The sequence below is a fragment of the Staurois parvus genome, unplaced genomic scaffold, assembly GCF_062004578.1.
Source record: "Staurois parvus isolate SC_StPar_1 unplaced genomic scaffold, SC_StPar_1.0 ptg000288l, whole genome shotgun sequence".
NCBI classification, from domain to species: Eukaryota; Metazoa; Chordata; class Amphibia; order Anura; family Ranidae; genus Staurois; species Staurois parvus.
The window spans coordinates 66,502-85,000 of NW_028318084.1; the positions used below are offsets into that span (position 1 = coordinate 66,502).

General features: G+C 41.8%; 1 protein-coding gene across 1 annotated transcript in view; it reads left to right on the forward strand.

Annotated features, from left to right (window-relative positions):
• Positions 1–18,499, forward strand: part of GOLGA4 (golgin A4) — a 172,510-nt gene that overhangs the window by 15,449 nt on the left and 138,562 nt on the right. The window contains exons 3-6 of the mRNA XM_089682387.1: positions 340–387; positions 5,337–5,393; positions 10,749–10,847; positions 14,425–14,548. Of these exons, the coding sequence (XP_089538513.1) occupies positions 340–387; positions 5,337–5,393; positions 10,749–10,847; positions 14,425–14,548 (328 nt within the window). The remainder of the gene's footprint in view (positions 1–339; positions 388–5,336; positions 5,394–10,748; positions 10,848–14,424; positions 14,549–18,499) is intronic.

Sequence of the window (18,499 nt, forward strand, 5' to 3'; positions counted from 1 at the left end):
GTGAAAAAAAGGACGTAAATTTCGTTTGGGTGCAGCATTGCATGACCGCGCAGTTATCAGTTGAATTAGTGCAGCGCCGAGTAGCAAAAAGAGGCGTGGTCAGGAAGGGGGGTAAATCCTCAGGAGGGCAAGTGGTTAATACAAAGATATAACGAATGAGAACTTCAGATATTCTACATGTGCTGATTAATAAATTGTATATTATATTTGTGAATTATTAAATGTTCATAAACTGTATAGTTAGAAGTCAGTAATTATACTATCGTTGTATTAATAAATCCACCTTAACATTTATTGTTGTCATTTTCTTTTAATTGTAATTTCATTTTTATGTTGCAGTTGGTTACAGCATTTAGAACAGTTCAAAGGGACAAAGAAAAACTTCAGGTAGGAAAGGCATTACGTCATTATATATTTGAATGTTGCTTGTGTTTCTACTACCTCACTGACTGTAATATTCAGCACTTTCATATTGGATTGCTGAAAGGGAATACTTCCTCAAGCATTTGAGTGCAGAGAGATGTGAGGTTAATATAAATTATTTTGATGCTCCTAAATTGTATACTGTATTTTACGCTGAACACCTCGGCCTTCTTTAGTGTAGGGTTTATATACTGTAAGTATGTGGAAAATGTAGCAGCAACGTTAGTCGTAAGAGAAAGGGCGTTTCATATCAAAAGGCCTTTTGAAACGGAACAAGATTACATTTCAAAGTTTTTATTTCATAGTTACTTGCTGCATTTAGTTTGTTGACAGGCACTGGTTATGTCAGCTTGTTACATTACGGAAGCCTAATATTTTTTCTCTTTCATTAACCTCCCTGGCGGTATTCCCGAGTGTAGCTCGGGGTAAAATTTCAATACCAAGAGCTGTAACCCCGAGCTACACTCGGGCTTACCATGCGGCGTTCTCCGGGGGTCCCTGCAGCACTTACCTTGTCCTTCGCTCCCACGATGTGTCCCCTGCAGCGTCCCCAGCCACCTCCTCCGGCTGATGCCGGCATCTGGCTTCTGTGTTCCGGTCCCCATGACGTCGGGACGTACGGGCGCCGGAACCGGCGGGAAATTTGAAATTTTTTAAAAATTTCATTTTTGCTGTCATTGCTGTTTCAATGCATTTCACATACATGTTGTCCCTACTGCTTTGTCCGGCGCCCTGCTTGCATTTTGACTGTTCTTTCTGCCTGGAAACTGAGAAAAGTCCATGGCGTCCAAAAAGCGGCCCTTTACGTCAAAAGCGGTTTTAGACCGGCTAGAGAACAGCGATAGACCCTGAAAACGATTTTGCGACTTTGCTCAGCGATGTGCGAATTTGCCTCTGTATTTCTAATTTCAGTGTTTTTGGTTTGATTATTTTATTGAATTAAATTTATTATTATATTATTATTTTTTATGATTATTTATTAAATTATAATTTATGATTTCGTGTTTCAAGTTTTATCCTACCCGGGATGTTTACTAGACTCTTGTTCGGACAGATTTCAGTAAGTTATTCTTAAATATTACAGCCTACAATAAAAAACTACATATTTCCATGCAAAAAAATGGTACCGCTTTCAGCACAAAAAATCGGAAAGAATCATACCGCCAGGGAGGTTAATGAAGTACCAAGTACTCATACACAGTCGGGTTAGACTGGCACTTTCAGGAGGATTCAGACACTGGCATACAAAAACCAGTAACCAGCCTGGTATAATTCCCACTCTCAGCATACCTTAGTTTTTTGATGTGTCTCAGGAAAATGATTTCCTTTCTCTGCTGAGAAAAATAAAATCGTTTTACTAGCATCTTTGTTCTTTTTTTCGAAAGTGGTTCTAAAGGCAAGACATTTTTTTTACTTTAATACATTCCCTGCATTAACCACTTGCAGCCCACCTGCAGTAAAACGCGGGCAGGCGGCTTGTACAGGCACAATCGCATACCTGTACGTTGGCAGTGTCTTCCAGGTTCAGGCCCCACCCCACGCCGGCTCCTGCTGTAATTGGACAAAGTGGGATTTTGTCAACCGGTTTTAGCCAATGATTCATGGCTGAGACCTGCTTATTGGCTGTGTCCATTCACAGCTGAGAACCCTGTGTTGGCAAACACACAGGGCTCTCTACAGAAGGATGATCTTTTTGTTTCTTCTCCCTGCAAAGCAGGAAGAAGGAACAAACCATATTTTTTTGTAAAACACAGCACATATTTCACACAATAACACCTGTTAGGCACAAACTTAACCCCTTGATTACCATGAGATGTTAACCCCTTTCCAGCCAGTGTTATTAGTACAGTCACAATTTACAGTGTTATCAATGTTTTAGTGTTACTAGTGAGGTCAGTGTTGGTCAGTTACCTACCAGCCAGCGTCAGTGTCAGATTGCCCGCAACACTTTCACAGTCTAGTTATAAATTGCTGATCACCACCATTACTAATATATTAAAAACAATTTCAGTATATACAGTATACCATAGTTTGTAGATGCTATAACTTTTACAAAAACACAGTCAATATACTTATTGGGATTTTTTTTTTTACCAAAGACGTAGTAGAATACATTTTGGCCTAGATTTATTAAGATATTACATTTTTATTATTTTGTACTGGATATGTTTTATAGCAAAAAGTATTTTTTTTCATTCATTAAATAATAAAACAGTGTTGATCAAATACCTCAAAAAGAAAGCTCTATTTGTGTGAAGAAAAATTATATAAATTTCATTTGGGTAGAGCGTTGCATGACTGTGCAATTACCAATGAAAGTAGCACAGTGCTAAATAGCAAAAAATGGCCTTGTCATGAAGGGGATAAAACTTTTCTGGTGGTCATGTGGTTAAGGTAAAAAAAGTGTCCTAGTAGTGTTGCACCTATCACTTTGGTTAGCTCTTGCTGCTGCCTACAGTTACTTGGTCACCTTTGGAGTTTTGAACCCCTTCTGCTTTCAGCATTCGGTCCAGAGGGGCTCAAGGTTTTTACCTTGTATTAGAGCTACGTTTTTTCTGTTTGATGTACAATATATAGCATATCAAACACAAGATGAGCAGTTGAAATGAGAGGAGTGCCGTGGATGGTTCATACCTTTAAAAGTGCAGTTGGATTTTAAACCTTCAGAAGCTAGAGCCAAAGCATCCCTTGGAATGTCTAGGTCTAAACATGGACACAGCTGAGTTTTTTTTTTCTAACTCAGGAAAACTTAGACTTAGGCTTGCTAATCCACGAGTTGACCGACTCTTTGCTTTTGCATGAGAGTCTTGTTTGCCCATTCGCTCCATACCCTGCAATGCAAGATCCTGTCATCCTGGAATAGATTGTTTCAGTCTATTAACAAATATTAAATATTAAAAACCTATTAGCTTGACACCAAAGTATAGGTTCTGTTTCTGCCTTGTGGCTCAAAAATCCAACTCTGGCAGATCTCTCAAAAAAAATCATCACAATGGATGCCAGCCTGACATGATGGGGAAGAGTCCTAGACACAACCTGTGTCACAGCTTCAAGCAGTGGCAAAAATCAACCATCATGGAGGAACCATAAAAAGTAGATAGTATTCTGTCCTGGGCAAAACACATTTTAACCTTCACATCCAAGGCTTGGACAACTGTCAGGTAGACTACCTTGGCCAGCCATGCCTGGGCCAAGAGCAATGGGTTCTACACCTAGAAGTGTTCCAGCACCTCTGTCACAGCTAGGGAGAACTCTGGATTTGGATCTTCTGGTCTCCATATTCAAAAACAAACTGGACAGGTTTGTCTCCAGGTGCAGAGGTCCTCTGGCAGAAGTAGTGGCTCTGATCAGTTCAACCTGACCTACACCCACCCTCTCCTAAGACTCCTATCTTGTTTTGAGATACAGGGCATTCTGTTGAACCATATAGCTCTGGACTAGCTCAGGAGGATGTGACACACTTTGAGCTCATTTGTTTCCTTGTTGATGCTCTATGTGCTCTTCTAGATGGACTAGGTCTTCTACAACCCCTGGCAAAGCGTATGGAATCTCCACTCTTGTAAAATGTTAATTCAATTGTTTAATTGTGTAGAAAAAAAAATAATCACAGACATGCCTCAAAACTATTTTCATTCAACATTCCAACCTTCTGGCTTTAAGAAACACTTAAAAAAATAAGAAACAAAGAAAACTAGTCAGTTCCAACTGTTTTTGCAGACCAAGCAGAGGAAAATATTATGGAATCATGAAAAAACACTACAGTTCACCACTATGTTGCACCACCTCTGGCTTTTATAACAGCTTGAATTCTCTGAGGCATGGATTTAACTATTGACAAACAGTATTCTTCATCAATCCAGCTCCAACTTTCTCTAATTCAGTGTTTCTCAACTCCAGTCCTCATGGACCCCCAACAGGTCATGTTTTCAGGATTTCCCTCAGATGAAACAGCTGTGGTAATTACTAAGGCAGTGAAACTGATCAAATCACCTGTGCAAAATAATGGAAATCCTGAAAACATGACCTGTTGGGGGTACATAAGGACTGGAGTTGAGAAACACTGCTCTAATTGCAGTTTCCAGATCAGCTTTGCAGGTTGGAGCCTTGTCATGGACCATTTTTTTTTATATCCACCATAGATTTTCAATTGGATTGAGGTCCAGACTTGAAGGCCATGCCATTGACATTTATGTCTTTCTTGAAGGAACGTTTTCACGGCTTTGCCCTATGGCAAGATGCATTATCATCCTGAAAAATGATGTCATCGTCACCAAACATCCTTTCAATTGATGGAATAGGAATAGTGTCCAAAATCTCAATATAAGCTTGTGCATTTATTGAAGATTTATTGACTGTCATCTCCTCTGTACCTGACATGCAACCCCACATCATCAATGATTTTGGAAATTTGCTTGTTTTCTTCAGGCAGTCGTCTTTATACATTGCATTGGAAAGGCACCAAATAAAAGTTTCAGAATCATCACCCTGCCCAATGCAGATTTGTGATTCATCACTGATTATCCCTTTCATCCAGTCATCCACAGTCCATGATTGCTTTTCTTTAGCCCGCTGTAAAATTTATTTTTTTTCTGTTAAGGTATTAATGATGGTTTGGCTTTTCTATATGTATATCCAATTTCCTTTCAGCAATTTCTTATAGTTCATTCACAGACATTGACTCCAGTTTCTGTCCGTTTGTTTCTCATTTGTCTTGTGCATTTTCTGTTTTCAAGGCATATTAGTCATGTAAATTGTTGGTAAAAAGACTTTAAAAGCCATTGGTACAATACCAGTCAATGAAAAGAATGGTGACACAAACATCGCCATAAATTGAAAATGTTTCACTGATGTGCTTCTAGAAATGTGAATGTGTCTAGTAAAAAAAATAATGTAAAATTATTTTGTTTATATAGTCCATTTTGAGCCAAAGCCAGGATAAAGCACTAAGGAGAATCGGAGAGCTTCGAGAGGTAAGCACCAAACCTCTGACCCTTCTAAATATATCTAATCAAGTCAACAGAAGATCAGATTGCCATTGGACTCATAATTCAGTAGCTATAGGTTAACAGGTTCATAGTTTATCATGTATTTGTTGTGACACCAGTTCTTTCTGGCTGATAAAACAGGTATCATAATTTTACATATCACTGGTGTCATTATTTATGTAGGTTATTTTGATAAATATTACATTTACGTAGCCTACACGTGCAGTGCCGTAAATACTACTCAGCTAAGCTGGTTTTTGATAGGTAGACACCATATGATGGCTGGTTGTAACTTTTGAAATAGTGCTCCTGACAGTACTGAGACAGCCTTCTGAAGCTGTTGTGCAAATACAGGCTTTCTGGTGCGACGGAGAGGTGCCAGCAGACTAACGCTGGCCGGCCATACATTTGAAATTATACCAGTACAGCAGAGGCTGGCCAAATTTTAATCAGTGTGTGACCATCCCTCCTCACTCCTGATTGTCAAAGGGACATGCTGGAACATTTTCTTGATCAGCGGGTGCAGCCCAATCAGGATTGGGATTTCTCCATCCACTTTTTTATATATATATTTTTGCTCACCCTGCTCGCTGTCTATAGCCAACTTAAAGATAAAGATTTGACGCGCATGAAAGTGCTGGGTGCCCATAACATTTTATTTGTTGGTAAGCAGGATATTTAAAGAGTGGAGTAGTTAAAAAGTGTGTAGTTATTTAGCTCAAGTTCTCATTTACACTCGCCTACCGCTTCAGCGTGCTTTTTTGATTGTGTTTTTGATGCTTCTTTGAAAATTTAAGGAAGCTTGGCAAATGTCTTCTGTGTGTTGATTTTCTATTTGTTTTAAAGGGGCCCAGTAGAACCCTAGCTCAGTAGTACCCCAAACAGCAGATCCCCAGCTCATTACTATCCCTTTTCAGCAGATACCCAGCTCACTGGTACCCTCATTCAACAGATTCCCAATTTATTAGTACCCTCATTCTGCACATTCTCTGCTCAGTTGTACCCCCTGCTCTGCTGATACCCGCTTTCAGTAGCACCCCTAACTCTGCTGATGTCCCATTCAGTAGTAAGCCCTAGCTTTACTGATCCCCAGCTTAGTAGTAAACACCCCAGTTCTGCTGATACCTCACTCATTCGTAACCTCCAGCTCTGCAGATTCTCTGGTTTTACTGAGCCTTCTCTCTCTCTCTCTCTCTCTCTCTCTCTCTCTCTCTCTCTCTCTCTCTCTCTCTCTCTCTCTCTCCCCCCCCCCCCCCCCCCGTTTCCTGCTATATTGCTTCCATGCTGCACACCACGTGTGACATTGTTAGTTTCTCCTGCTCCGGTCACCCAGCTATGCTGATCCTCTTCCCATCAATTTTCTCTGTCCGGTCGCTGCTCAGTTTCCTCTATAGCATCCACGTGTACCATCTGCTATCTGTTCCACTCCAGACCCTCCCCTCACCTTCCTGTGATGTGTGCACCTGACAGTTCCAGAATATATATATACATGCACTGGAAGTGACCACTGATGACGTCTTTCCAGTTTGCTTTTTATTTTCTCAGTGCATCCTGGGATATCTCAAACCTGAAATACCTCCAAAACCGAAGATAAAGCTGAATAAAAGCCTCTCTAAAGCTGCAGATATTGTTAATGAGCTTTGTCATAGACTTTTATTGAGGCCACATTTTGAAGCCAGTTTAAGCAATCCCTTACTGACAGCAGGGTTTAGTTCTGGTGATCTTTTAATTAGAGATGCCACCGAAACATATCGGCCGAAAATAGCCGTATCGGCATTTTGCCGATAGGAATAATTTAGCCATTACAGGTGCTGATACAAAGGACTGTGTGTACTGTAGATGTGAGGGGGGGGGGGGGGCAGCGTTGGAGAAAGGCAGGAGAGGAGCAGTGTATACGGTGACTGGCTGACACTATATGTCAGTGCCAGTTTTTAAATGTAATTACCGGCTTTTTTTTTTTTTTTTTTGTCTTAGTTATAGCTCACAGAATTAGCTGTCACTTTCCCCCCAGCTAAAAGAAACAATGTTTCTTTTTTAGTTTCTTTCCTGATGTAAAAGAAACACATTTTCCTTTAGCTCGGGGACAGTGACAGCTAATTCTGTAAGCTATAGTGAAGAGAAAAAAAAGCTGGCAATTGCATTTAAAAATTGGCACCGACATATACTGACAGCCAGTGAGGGAGCCTCTCTGTATACACTGCTACCTCACTGTATACACTGCTTCTCTCCTGCCCTCTCCACTGCTCCTATCCCCCCCCCCCCCCTACAAAGAGGACCTGTCACTCCTATAGTATCACATAGGGGACTATTGGTCCCCTATGTGATGGTATAAAAATCATAAGTTTAAAAAAAAATAAAAAATTACATGAAAGTAGAATAAAATACCCAAAAAAATGGAGCCTCCCCACCCCCACATACGCAGACATCTCTGTTTCGGTTCGGTTTTCGACCACAAGCATTCTGATTTTTCCGTATTGGTTTTGGCACCAGAATTTTCAGTTCGGTGCACCACTACTTTTAATCCTACGCCATGTGGTACAGTATTTTCAGTACCTGAGAAACATTAAATCCTCAGGTAATAAGCGGAAAACATTTGATACATTTTTCTGTGAGCTTGATTGTATTGGCTGTTTCACTTACTTTAAAATAGGGATTATCTGAGTCCTGAAAGACAAAAGTTTGATGTTGCATTAAACTTCAACATTTAGTGATCTTTCTGTTGTACAAATTGGCGTGTTGGTTTTCTTCATATAGCGTAGAACACCCATACTCAATGGTGTTCTCATGCTAGCAGAAAACTTTTTCTGAGGACAACATGATAATAGGACTTTGCAGTAGAGAATTCCTTACAATGTGCACAGTCTTTATACAGTTATAGCTATTTTTTTATAACCATATGGTTAAGTAAATGTTCAATAATATGATAATCTCTGATCTGCATATCATGAACTTTGTATGTTGTTTGTGTATATATTATAAAGAAAAGTATTAGGCTTCATTCACACTTGTGCAGCTTATCATGTGGCTTAGGAAATCAAAGTCTCATGACAAGTCACAGTCCATTCTTTTCAATGGCATCTGTTTAAATCCGTGCAACTTAAAGTTGCAGCATCTTTGAAAAGGTAAATACAGTCAGGTCCATAAATATTGGGACATGGACACAATTCTAACATTTTTGGCTCTATACACCACCACAATGGATTTGAAATGAAACGAACAAGATGTGCTTTAACTGCAGACTGTCAGCTTTAATTTGAGGGTATTTACATCCAAATCAGGTGAACGGTGTAGGAATTACAACAGTTTGCATATGTGCCTCCCACTTGTTAAGGGACCAAAAGTAATGGGACAATTGGCTTCTCAGCTGTTCCATGGCCAGGTGTGTGTTATTCCCTCATTATCCCAATTACAATGAGCAGATAAAAGGTCCAGAGTTCATTTCAAGTGTGCTATTTGCATTTGGAATCTGTTGCTGTCAACTCTCAAGATGAGATCCAAAGAGCTGTCACTATCAGTGAAGCAAGCCATCATTAGGCTGAAAAAACAAAACAAACCCATCAGAGAGATAGCAAAAACATTAGGCGTGGCCAAAACAACTGTTTGGAACATTCTTAAAAAGAAGGAACGCACCGGTGAGCTCAGCAACACCAAAAGACCCGGAAGACCACGTAAAACAACTGTGGTGGATGAGCAAAGAATTCTTTCCCTGGTGAAGAAAACACCCTTCACAACAGTTGGCCAGATCAAGAACACTCTCCAGGAGGTAGGTGTATGTGTGTCAAAGTCAACAATCAAGAGAAGACTTCACCAGAGTGACTACAGAGGGTTCACCACAAGATGGAAACCATTGGTGAGCCTCAAAAACAGGAAGGCCAGATTAGAGTTTGCCAAACGACATGTAAAAAAGCCTTCACAGTTCTGGAACAACATCCTAAGGACAGATGAGACCAACATCAACTTGTACCCGAGTGATGGGAAGAGAAGAGTATGGAGAAGGAACTGCTCATGATCCTAAGCATACCACCTCATCAGTGAAGCATGGTGGTGGTAGTGTCATGGCGTGGGCATGTATGGCTGCCAATGGAACTGCTTCTCTTGTATTTATTGATGATGTGACTGCTGACAAAAGCAGCCGGATGAATTCTGAAGTGTTTCGGGAATATTATCTGCTCATATTCAGCCAAATGCTTCACAACTCATTGGACGCTTCACAGTGCAGATGGACAATGACCCAAAGCAGACTGCAAAAGCAACCAAAGAGTTTTTTAAGGGAAAGAAGTGGAATGTTATGCAATGGCCAAGTCAATCACCTGACCTGAATCCGATTGAGCATTTCACTTGCTGAAGACAAAACTGAAGGGAAAATGCCCCAAGAACAAGCAGGAACTGAAGACAGTTGCAGTAAAGGCCTGGCAGAGCATCACCAGGGATGACACCCAGCGTCTGCTGATGTCTATGCGCTCCACACTTCAGGCTGTAATTGACTGCAAAGGATTTGCAACCAAGTATTAAAAAGTGAAAGTTTGATTTATGATTATTATTCTGTCCCATTACTTTTGGTCCCTTAACAAGTGGGAGGCACATATGCAAACTGTTGTAATTCCTACACCGTTCACCTGATTTGGATGTAAATACCCTCAAATTAAAGCTGACAGTCTGCAGTTAAAGCACATCTTGTTCATTTCATTTCAAATCCATTGTGGTGGTGTATAGAGCCAAAAATGTTAGAATTGTGTCGATGTCCCAATATTTATGGACCGGATTGTATATAAAGAAAAAATCCTCTTTCGCTGCCAAACCTAATATGATAAACTAAGAGTGGCTGCAAACACCAAATTGCGTTCCCACAGCACTAAACATTAAATGAATAGTTTCACCTATTGCTTTGTTCGTATTTGGTATTGCCTAGCAGGGCATCTAGTCTGTTTGGATATTTTCATTCACTTGTGTTTAGTTATTCTCTAGGTATGCACTTATATCACCTTAGTTAGGGGATCTGTGAGATGTTTACTTTTTGCTTTATGGTTAGGTTTAGTGGGTAGCGCAGCACTATTTATCTATTCATTTATCTTTGAGAAGGTGTCTGCACTACTTTGATGTGACGTTGATCCAGAAAGTGTAAAGTCGGAACAAAGTTGCGCTCCAAAGTTGCGCTGGATATCGTGTGACTCTGGAGTAGTGCAAGTGTGAAAGGAGTCTTATGAATAAGCTTGGTCTTTAAATCTCTTTATGAGGTAGAATATAGTTTAGCATGAGCTGTCTTTATTTACATATTTATATACGAGGTTTTGGTTACAGAACAACATTTTAAATCAGTACATAAATCCTTTCTATTGGCAGGAGCTCCAGATGGACCAGCAGGCCAAGAAACATCTGCAGGAAGAGTTTGATGCATCTCTGGAGGAAAAAGACCAGCTTATTAGCGTGTTACAGACTCAGGTCAGAACATCACCGAACAAACCAAATGTCATCGCCAACAAAAATGATGAACCATTTTTAGGTGGTTGCCAGCAAATTCATTTAACCACTTGCCGTCCGCCTGCTGTTTATAAACGGCAGGGCGCTGGTACTCCAGGGGCGGGTTGCCGTTCATAAACGGCACCCGCCTGTTCTAGCTGTGCGCGCTCCCTGGGAGCGCGCACCACCGCGATCCGGTGCCGCTGTGTCCTCCGGACACAGTGAAACACCGATCGTCGGACGGGACCTCTGTACGAGGTCCCGATCATGTGATCACTGATTGGCGAATCAGTGATCACATGCAAAGTAGTAAGCAAGATGTCACTTGTGACATCATTGCTTACTACATGTGAAATCTGTGAATGATCACAGAGGTCACATGGTACAGGGCTATTCACAACAGCCTTGTAACATGTGCCAAGCTGTGACCAATCACAGCTCACACAGTATTTCTCAATGGCTGCAGGAATGCAGCCAGAGAGAAGGAGAAATTATTGATTTTACAGTTTTTATGGGAATCAATCAGTGTAAAAAAAAAAAAATCATCATCACCCCACACAAGTAGTACAGTGTCACCATGGTGACACTGTACTGCTAGGGTGACAGTATGTAAAAAATAATAAATAAAATAAAAATGTAAAAAAAGATTTTTTTTTAAAAATTATAATTTTTGGTTATAAACTAATTTGGGTATTTTTTTTATGCTAAAAAGATAACTGAATACATTTTGACCAAGATTTATGATGAAATATTATTTATTTGCAAAATTTTATAAGAAAAATACTTTTTTTCAAAATGTTTGGACTTTTTTCATTTATATAGCAAAAAAAAAAAAAAAAAATCCCAGTGGTGAATAAATACCACCAAAATAAAGCTTTATCTGTCTCAAAAAAATGTTAAAAAATTAATATGGGCACAGTGTTGCATGTCCGTGCAATTGTCATTCAAAGTGTGATAGCGCTGAAAGCTGAAAATTGGCCTGGACTGGAAGGGGGTAAAAGTGTCCGGACTGGAAGTGGTTAAATGCTGTTTGCTTGGTTATGCAACACTGTACCCACATGAAATTATATTTTTTTTCACACCAATAGAGCTTTCTTTTGGTGGTATTTAATCATCACTATTTTTTTTGCTATATAAACAAAAAAAAAATACTGAAAATTGTGAAAAAACACATTTTTCTTATTTTCTGTTATAAATTTTATAAATAAATATAAATAATCTTTCTTCATAAATTGAGTCCAAAATGTAGTCTGCTACATTTCTTTATTTTATATTATTTAGTCTGTGTGAAATTCAACAAACTATGGGATATATGTGAAAACTGATCCATCCTGATGTACTTGACTGCCTGTCTCATTTCTTGAGGTCCTAAACTGCCAGGACAGTACAAATACCCCCAAATGATCCCTTTTTGCAGAGTAGACAGTCCAAGGTATTTAGTAAGAGGCATTGCAAGTTTTTTGATGTTGTAATTTGCTAAAAAAAAAATGTTTCCACTTTAAACCTTTTTAATACTTTTTTAAAAAACTTTATTATTTTTTTTTACTTTCATCAGAGTAGTTCAGTGTCAACATATTGACATTTGATTTTTGTTTTTTAACCACTTCCAGACCGGACACATCCCCCCCCCCCCCCTTCCTGACCAGGGCAATTTTCAGCTTTCAACGCTATCACACTTTGAATGACAATTTACGCGGTCGTGCAACACTGTACCCAAATTAATTTTTTACCATTTTTTTTGAGACAGATAAAGCTTTATTTTGGTGGTATTTATTCACCGCTGGGATTTTTATTTTTTTTTGCTATGTAAATAAAAATGTCCAAAAATTTTGAAAAAAGTGTTTTTTTTTTTATAACATTTTGCAAATAAATAATATTTCATCATAAATCTTGGCCAAAATGTATTCCGTTATCTTTTTAGTAAAAAAAAAAAAATCCAAATTAGTTTATAACCTTTTTTTACATTTTTATTTTATTCTTTTATATTATTATTTTTATTTAGTTTTTTACATACTGTCACCCTAGCAGTATAGTGTCACCATGATGACACTGTACTACTTGTGGGGGGTGATGAAGATTTTTTTTTTTTACACTGATTGCTTTTACACCCATATAGGATGTAAAAGCAATCATTTCTCTTTCTCTCTGTCTGCATTCTTGCACTCATTGAGAAGTACTGAGTGAGCTGTGATTGGTCACAGCTTGTCACATGGTAGAAGGCTGTTGTGAATAGCCTTGTACCATGTGACCTCTGTGATCATTCACACATTTCACATGTAGTAAGCAATGATGTCACAAGTGACATCTTGCTTACTACTTTGCATGTGATCACTGATTGGCCAATCAGTGATCACATGATCGGGACCTCGTACAGAGGTCCCGTCCGACGATCGGTGTTTCACTGTGTCCAGAGGACACAGCGGGCACCGGATCGCGGTGCTGCGCGCTCCCAGGAAGCGCGCACAAGCAGGGTGCGGGGAGGCCATTTATAAACGGCCACCCGACCCTGCAGTGCCACCGTCCGGCCGTTTATATGCAACGGCCAGTCGGGAAGTGGTTAAACTGTTACTGCTGATGATCACTGTTCTAAGCAATAGTTAACTGTCATGAATGGCTTTCCATTCATGACCGCTTGCTTACTGTTGAGATACTGTGATTGGCTACAGTTAATCACATGGCACAGGACGCCAGGTATCATCTGATAGTTGTGGGCCAATCACAGCACAACAACAGTAAGCAAACTATTCATGAATGAAAGCCATTGATGACACTTTGCTTACATAATGTCATGTAATCACTATGATCGGACATGGTGCCGAGAACCATAATCCACCGCGTCTGGACACTGTAGTGTGCATGTGCACAGGCGACATGCCAATACGTCGCCGTGCCTACCTGTGCTGCCCGCTTGCAGTAGTTTTACTGAGGGTGGGGTATCGAGGTTCAGTGTTGCATGTAGACAAATTTGAGTATCGTAATTTTTTGTACTCAATTTTAAGGATTAACATTTTCTCTTCCTCAACAGTCTTGTCATTTAAAAAAAAAAGTAAATTGTTTGTGTCATGCGACTTTGGACATATAAAGTAGCATAAGTCGCAGCTCATGTATTCCAATGGAAGCCATTCAAATCTATGCAGCTTAAAGCAGGTGTCTGTGCTGCTTTGATGTGACTTGAGTGCCATAGACTGCAATGTAAACTCTGAAAGTCGCATGAAATTTGCATCTTAATGTTATTAATGCGACAGTTGTGCAACAGTCAAAGCCAAAGTCACATCCAAGTCCCAACCATCCAAAGTTGCACCATAAAGTTGCAATGCAAATCGCACAACTTTGGAGTCACACAAGTGTGAATGGAGCCTTAGTGTATTTCTTACTGAAATTGTAGCTTTGAAAACCAGTTGAGCAAATATTATGGGAGAGGGGACGACAGTTAATGCAAAGGGGGGGTATGAGGAAGAAAAAAATCCCAAGAAGGTCTCCACCTCCTTTTGCAATACATACGTCTTCTGTACCCCATTTTACATTTGTTTTACGCAAAGTATATATATTTTTTGTTTAGGTTACTTTACTGAAACAGCGGCTTGGAAAAGTACCAGCGGATTCGGAGACAACAACTTCTCAGTCCGAGTCTGAAAATCAAGGGCCTGTCCAAGAAGAGGAGGCAGTTCATAGTTCATCAACTGGTATATATCCCTTAAAGCAAAACTAAATCCTAACTCCAGCAAAAATGTTTTTATTTGGATAAAGCAGGAAAGAGTTAAACTTTCCTCATTGGGAGTTTTTTTTCCTCACCTTCTGTCTGTTTGATGACCCTGAATGGGCATTACCTGAACAGGAATAAAAAACATTGACAGAGCAGCACAAAGAAAGGTCAAATCCTTAAACCTTTGAAGGCCTCATGCACACTTTCTATCTCTCCTAGATATCTTTACCCCTAGCAGCTACATGTATGCGCTTGTAAAAATGTGTAATGTGTTAAGGCGCGTTTAGCTGCATCAAGCAGTTAGTCATTTACTGTATTTTTCGCTCCATAAGATGCACTTTTTCCCCCCCCAAAAAAGGGGGAAAATGTCAGTGCGTCTCATGGAGCGAATATAAAGCGGCTGGTCCGGTATTTCTGTCGCCACCACGTCAGAATATCGGGCCGGCCGCTCAGCTCTTCTCTCCTGCAGGACCTTACCTGTTCCTCGCTCCAGCGCTGCAGTCCTCCCGCGGTGGCTTCTGTGACAGCCGGGTGCCCACTGCGCATGCGCGGGAAGCGCTGCGTTTTGTGAATGGTCCAGAAGGCTCCGGGCCATTCACAAAGCGCAGCGCTTCTCGCGCATGCGCAGTGGGCACCCGGCTGTCACAGAAGCCGCCACGGGAAGAAGGAAGGACAACTCCGCGGAAGTGGGAGCGGGTACCTGTCAAATTCAGGTACCCGTTGCCCCTCCGTCCCCAAAGGTCCAGTCTCTGGTAATCTCCCTTACTGTCTGCAGTCTCTGGTCATCTCCTGTACTGTGTCCGCAGTCTCTGGTCATCTCCTGTACTGTGTCCGCAGTCTCTGGTCATCTCCTGTACTGTGTCCGCAGTCTCTGGTCATCTCCTGTACTGTGTCCGCAGTCTCTGGTCATCTCCTGTACTGTGTCCGCAGTCTCTGGTCATCTCCTGTACTGTGTCCGCAGTCTCTGGTCATCTCCTGTACTGTGTCCGCAGTCTCTGGTCATCTGTACTATGTCCACAGTCTCTGGTCCTCTCCTGGACTGTGTCCGCAGTCTCTGGTCATCTCCTGTACTGTGTCCGCGGTCTCTGGTCATCCCCTGTACTGTGTCCGCGGTCTCTGGTCATCACCTGTACTGTGTCCGCGGTCTCTGATCATCCCCTGTACTATGTCCGCAGTCTCTGGTCATCCCCTGTACTGTGTCCGCAGTCTCTGGTCATCCCCTGTACTTTGTCTGCAGTCTCTGGTCATCCCCTGTACTGTGTCCGCAGTCTCTGGTCATCCCCTGTACTTTGTCTGCAGTCTCTGGTCATCCCCTGTACTTTGTCTGCAGTCTCTGGTCATCCCCTGTACTGTGTCCGCAGTCTCTGGTCATCCCCTGTACTGTGTCCGCGGTCTCTGGTCATCCCCTGTACTATGTCCGCGGTCTCTGGTCATCCCCTGTACTATGTCCGCAGTCTCTGGTCATCCCCTGTACTGTGTCCGCAGTCTCTGGTCATCCCCTGTACTGTGTCCGCAGTCTCTGGTCATCCCCTGTACTGTGTCTGCAGTCTCTGGTCATCCCCTGTACTGTGTCTGCAGTCTCTGGTCATCCCCTGTACTGTGTCCGCAGTCTCTGGCCATCCCCTGTACTGTGTCTGCAGTCTCTGGTCATCCCCTGTACTGTGTCTGCAGTCTCTGGCCATCCCCTGTACTGTGTCTGCAGTCTCTGGTCATCCCCTGTACTGTGTCCGCGGTCTCTGGTCATCCCCTGTACTGTGTCCGCGGTCTCTGGTCATCCCCTGTACTGTGTCCGCGGTCTCTGGTCATCCCCTGTACTGTGTCCGCGGTCTCTGGTCATCCCCTGTACTGTGTCCGCAGTCTCTGGTCATCCCCTGTACTGTGTCCGCAGTCTCTGGTCATCTCCTGTACTATTTCCGCAGTCTCTGGTCATCCCCTGTACTGTGTCCGCAGTCTCTGGTCATCTCCTGTACTGTGTCCGCAGTCTCTGGTCATCCCCTGTACTGTGTCCGCAGTCTCTGGTCATCTCCTGTACTGTGTCCGCAGTCTCTGGTCATCCCCTGTACTGTGTCCGCAGTCTCTGGTCATCCCCTGTACTGTGTCCGCAGTCTCTGGTCATCCCCTGTACTGTGTCCGCAGTCTCTGGTCATCCCCTGTACTGTGTCCGCAGTCTCTGGTCATCCTCTGTACTGTGTCCGCAGTCTCTGGTCATCCCCTGTACTGTGTCCGCAGTCTCTGGTCATCCCCTGTACTGTGTCCGCAGTCTCTGGTCATCCCCTGTACTGTGTCCGCAGTCTCTGGTCATCCCCTGTACTATGTCCGCAGTCTCTGGTCATCCCCTGTACTATGTCCGCAGTCTCTGGTCATCCCCTGTACTGTGTCCGCAGTCTCTGGTCATCCCCTGTACTGTGTCCGCAGTCTCTGGTCATCCCCTGTACTTTGTCTGCAGTCCATTGGTTCAGAATATTTTTTTTCTTGTTTTTCTCCTCTAAAACCTAGGCGCATCTTATGGAGTGAAAAATACGGTAATTAATTTCTTTTGCCAGAATAATAATGTATTCTGGCCATTGAACCCTGCCCTCTGAATTCCTCTAAAAGCCTATGTGTGCAAGGACACATAGTGGTTGATGTACTAAAACTTGGAGAGTGCAAAATCTGATACAACTTTTTCATGGTAGCCAATGGGCTTCTAACTTCACTTTGTTCAGTTAGGCAAGAAAATCTGGAAGCTGATTGGTTTCTATGTAGAGCTGCACCATATTTTGCACTCTCTAGTGTTAGTAAATCAGCTCCTTTAGGCTAACATGCAGGTGCATTTAGAAGTACAAATAATGACCACTGCCCCAGTCCATAACTGGCCTTCACAGCAAGGAGCACATGGAAGGGCGACACTTGTCAAACAACAAAACAGAAAAATTCCCAGCTCAGCTTGCCAGCCAGCCAGCCTACAGACAAACCGAATTAACCTAAGTATTAAAAACAGGGGTTTAGTTGGCACACATTTGTGAATACATGTGTAAGCTACAGAGCTTCGTAATGGCACCCCAGTATTCTGTAGTTCCTAACTCTCCAATTTTAAGAGCCCCCATAGTAGAGGCACATGTATTTAATGGATAGACCTGAGGGAGCCCACCCCTCCTTAAAGGTACAGGAGCCCACTGGACACCCAGCATGTAGCTAAGGTGTCCAGTGCGCCCCCTTGACCAACAATTCAACAGTACAAAAAATGGCCACTGCCCCAGTCCATAACTGGCCACAGCAAGGAGCACATGGAAGGGCGACGCGTGTCAAATAACAAAAAAGAACAATTCCCAGCTCTAACTTGCCAGCCAGCCTGCAAACAAAGCAAATTAATCTAACAGTATGCGTTAAGAAGCAGGAACAAAATGCCAGATGCCTGTAGGAGCAGCTTAAATAAATTTCAGTGTACCCGAGTATTTTATCACGGTGATTTTTTAGGTTTGTGTTTGAGATGTGCAAAGAGAGATCAAACAAATACTTATAAGTATAACATTTAATTAAGCAATGAGATGCAGGTAATATTAGAAAATAAAACGATACTTTAACTAAAGGGTCCCTACCATTATATGGCGTGGCACAGAGGATCGAGATCAGGCGCAGGCCTGATGGCAGCTCTGAGGTGAGACCGTTACTGCAAGTTCTAGCTTTGTTTTATAGGACTTGTATTGAAGGAATGGCCGAGCCCCACTACAAACAACAATATGACCGCTTAAGGGTTTGGACATTTTGCAATGACATTCCATGTGTATGAGTCAGCTAAGGTAACCAGATTTTTTCCTTGTATGGCTCCTAGACCAAGACTTGGAATTCATCATTAAATATTGTGAACCAACTATATTAATAAGGAAATATGAAATATCCCCATCAGTGAGGCCTAAAACTGTTCTTAAAATGTATTTTGGTTTTTGTCAGT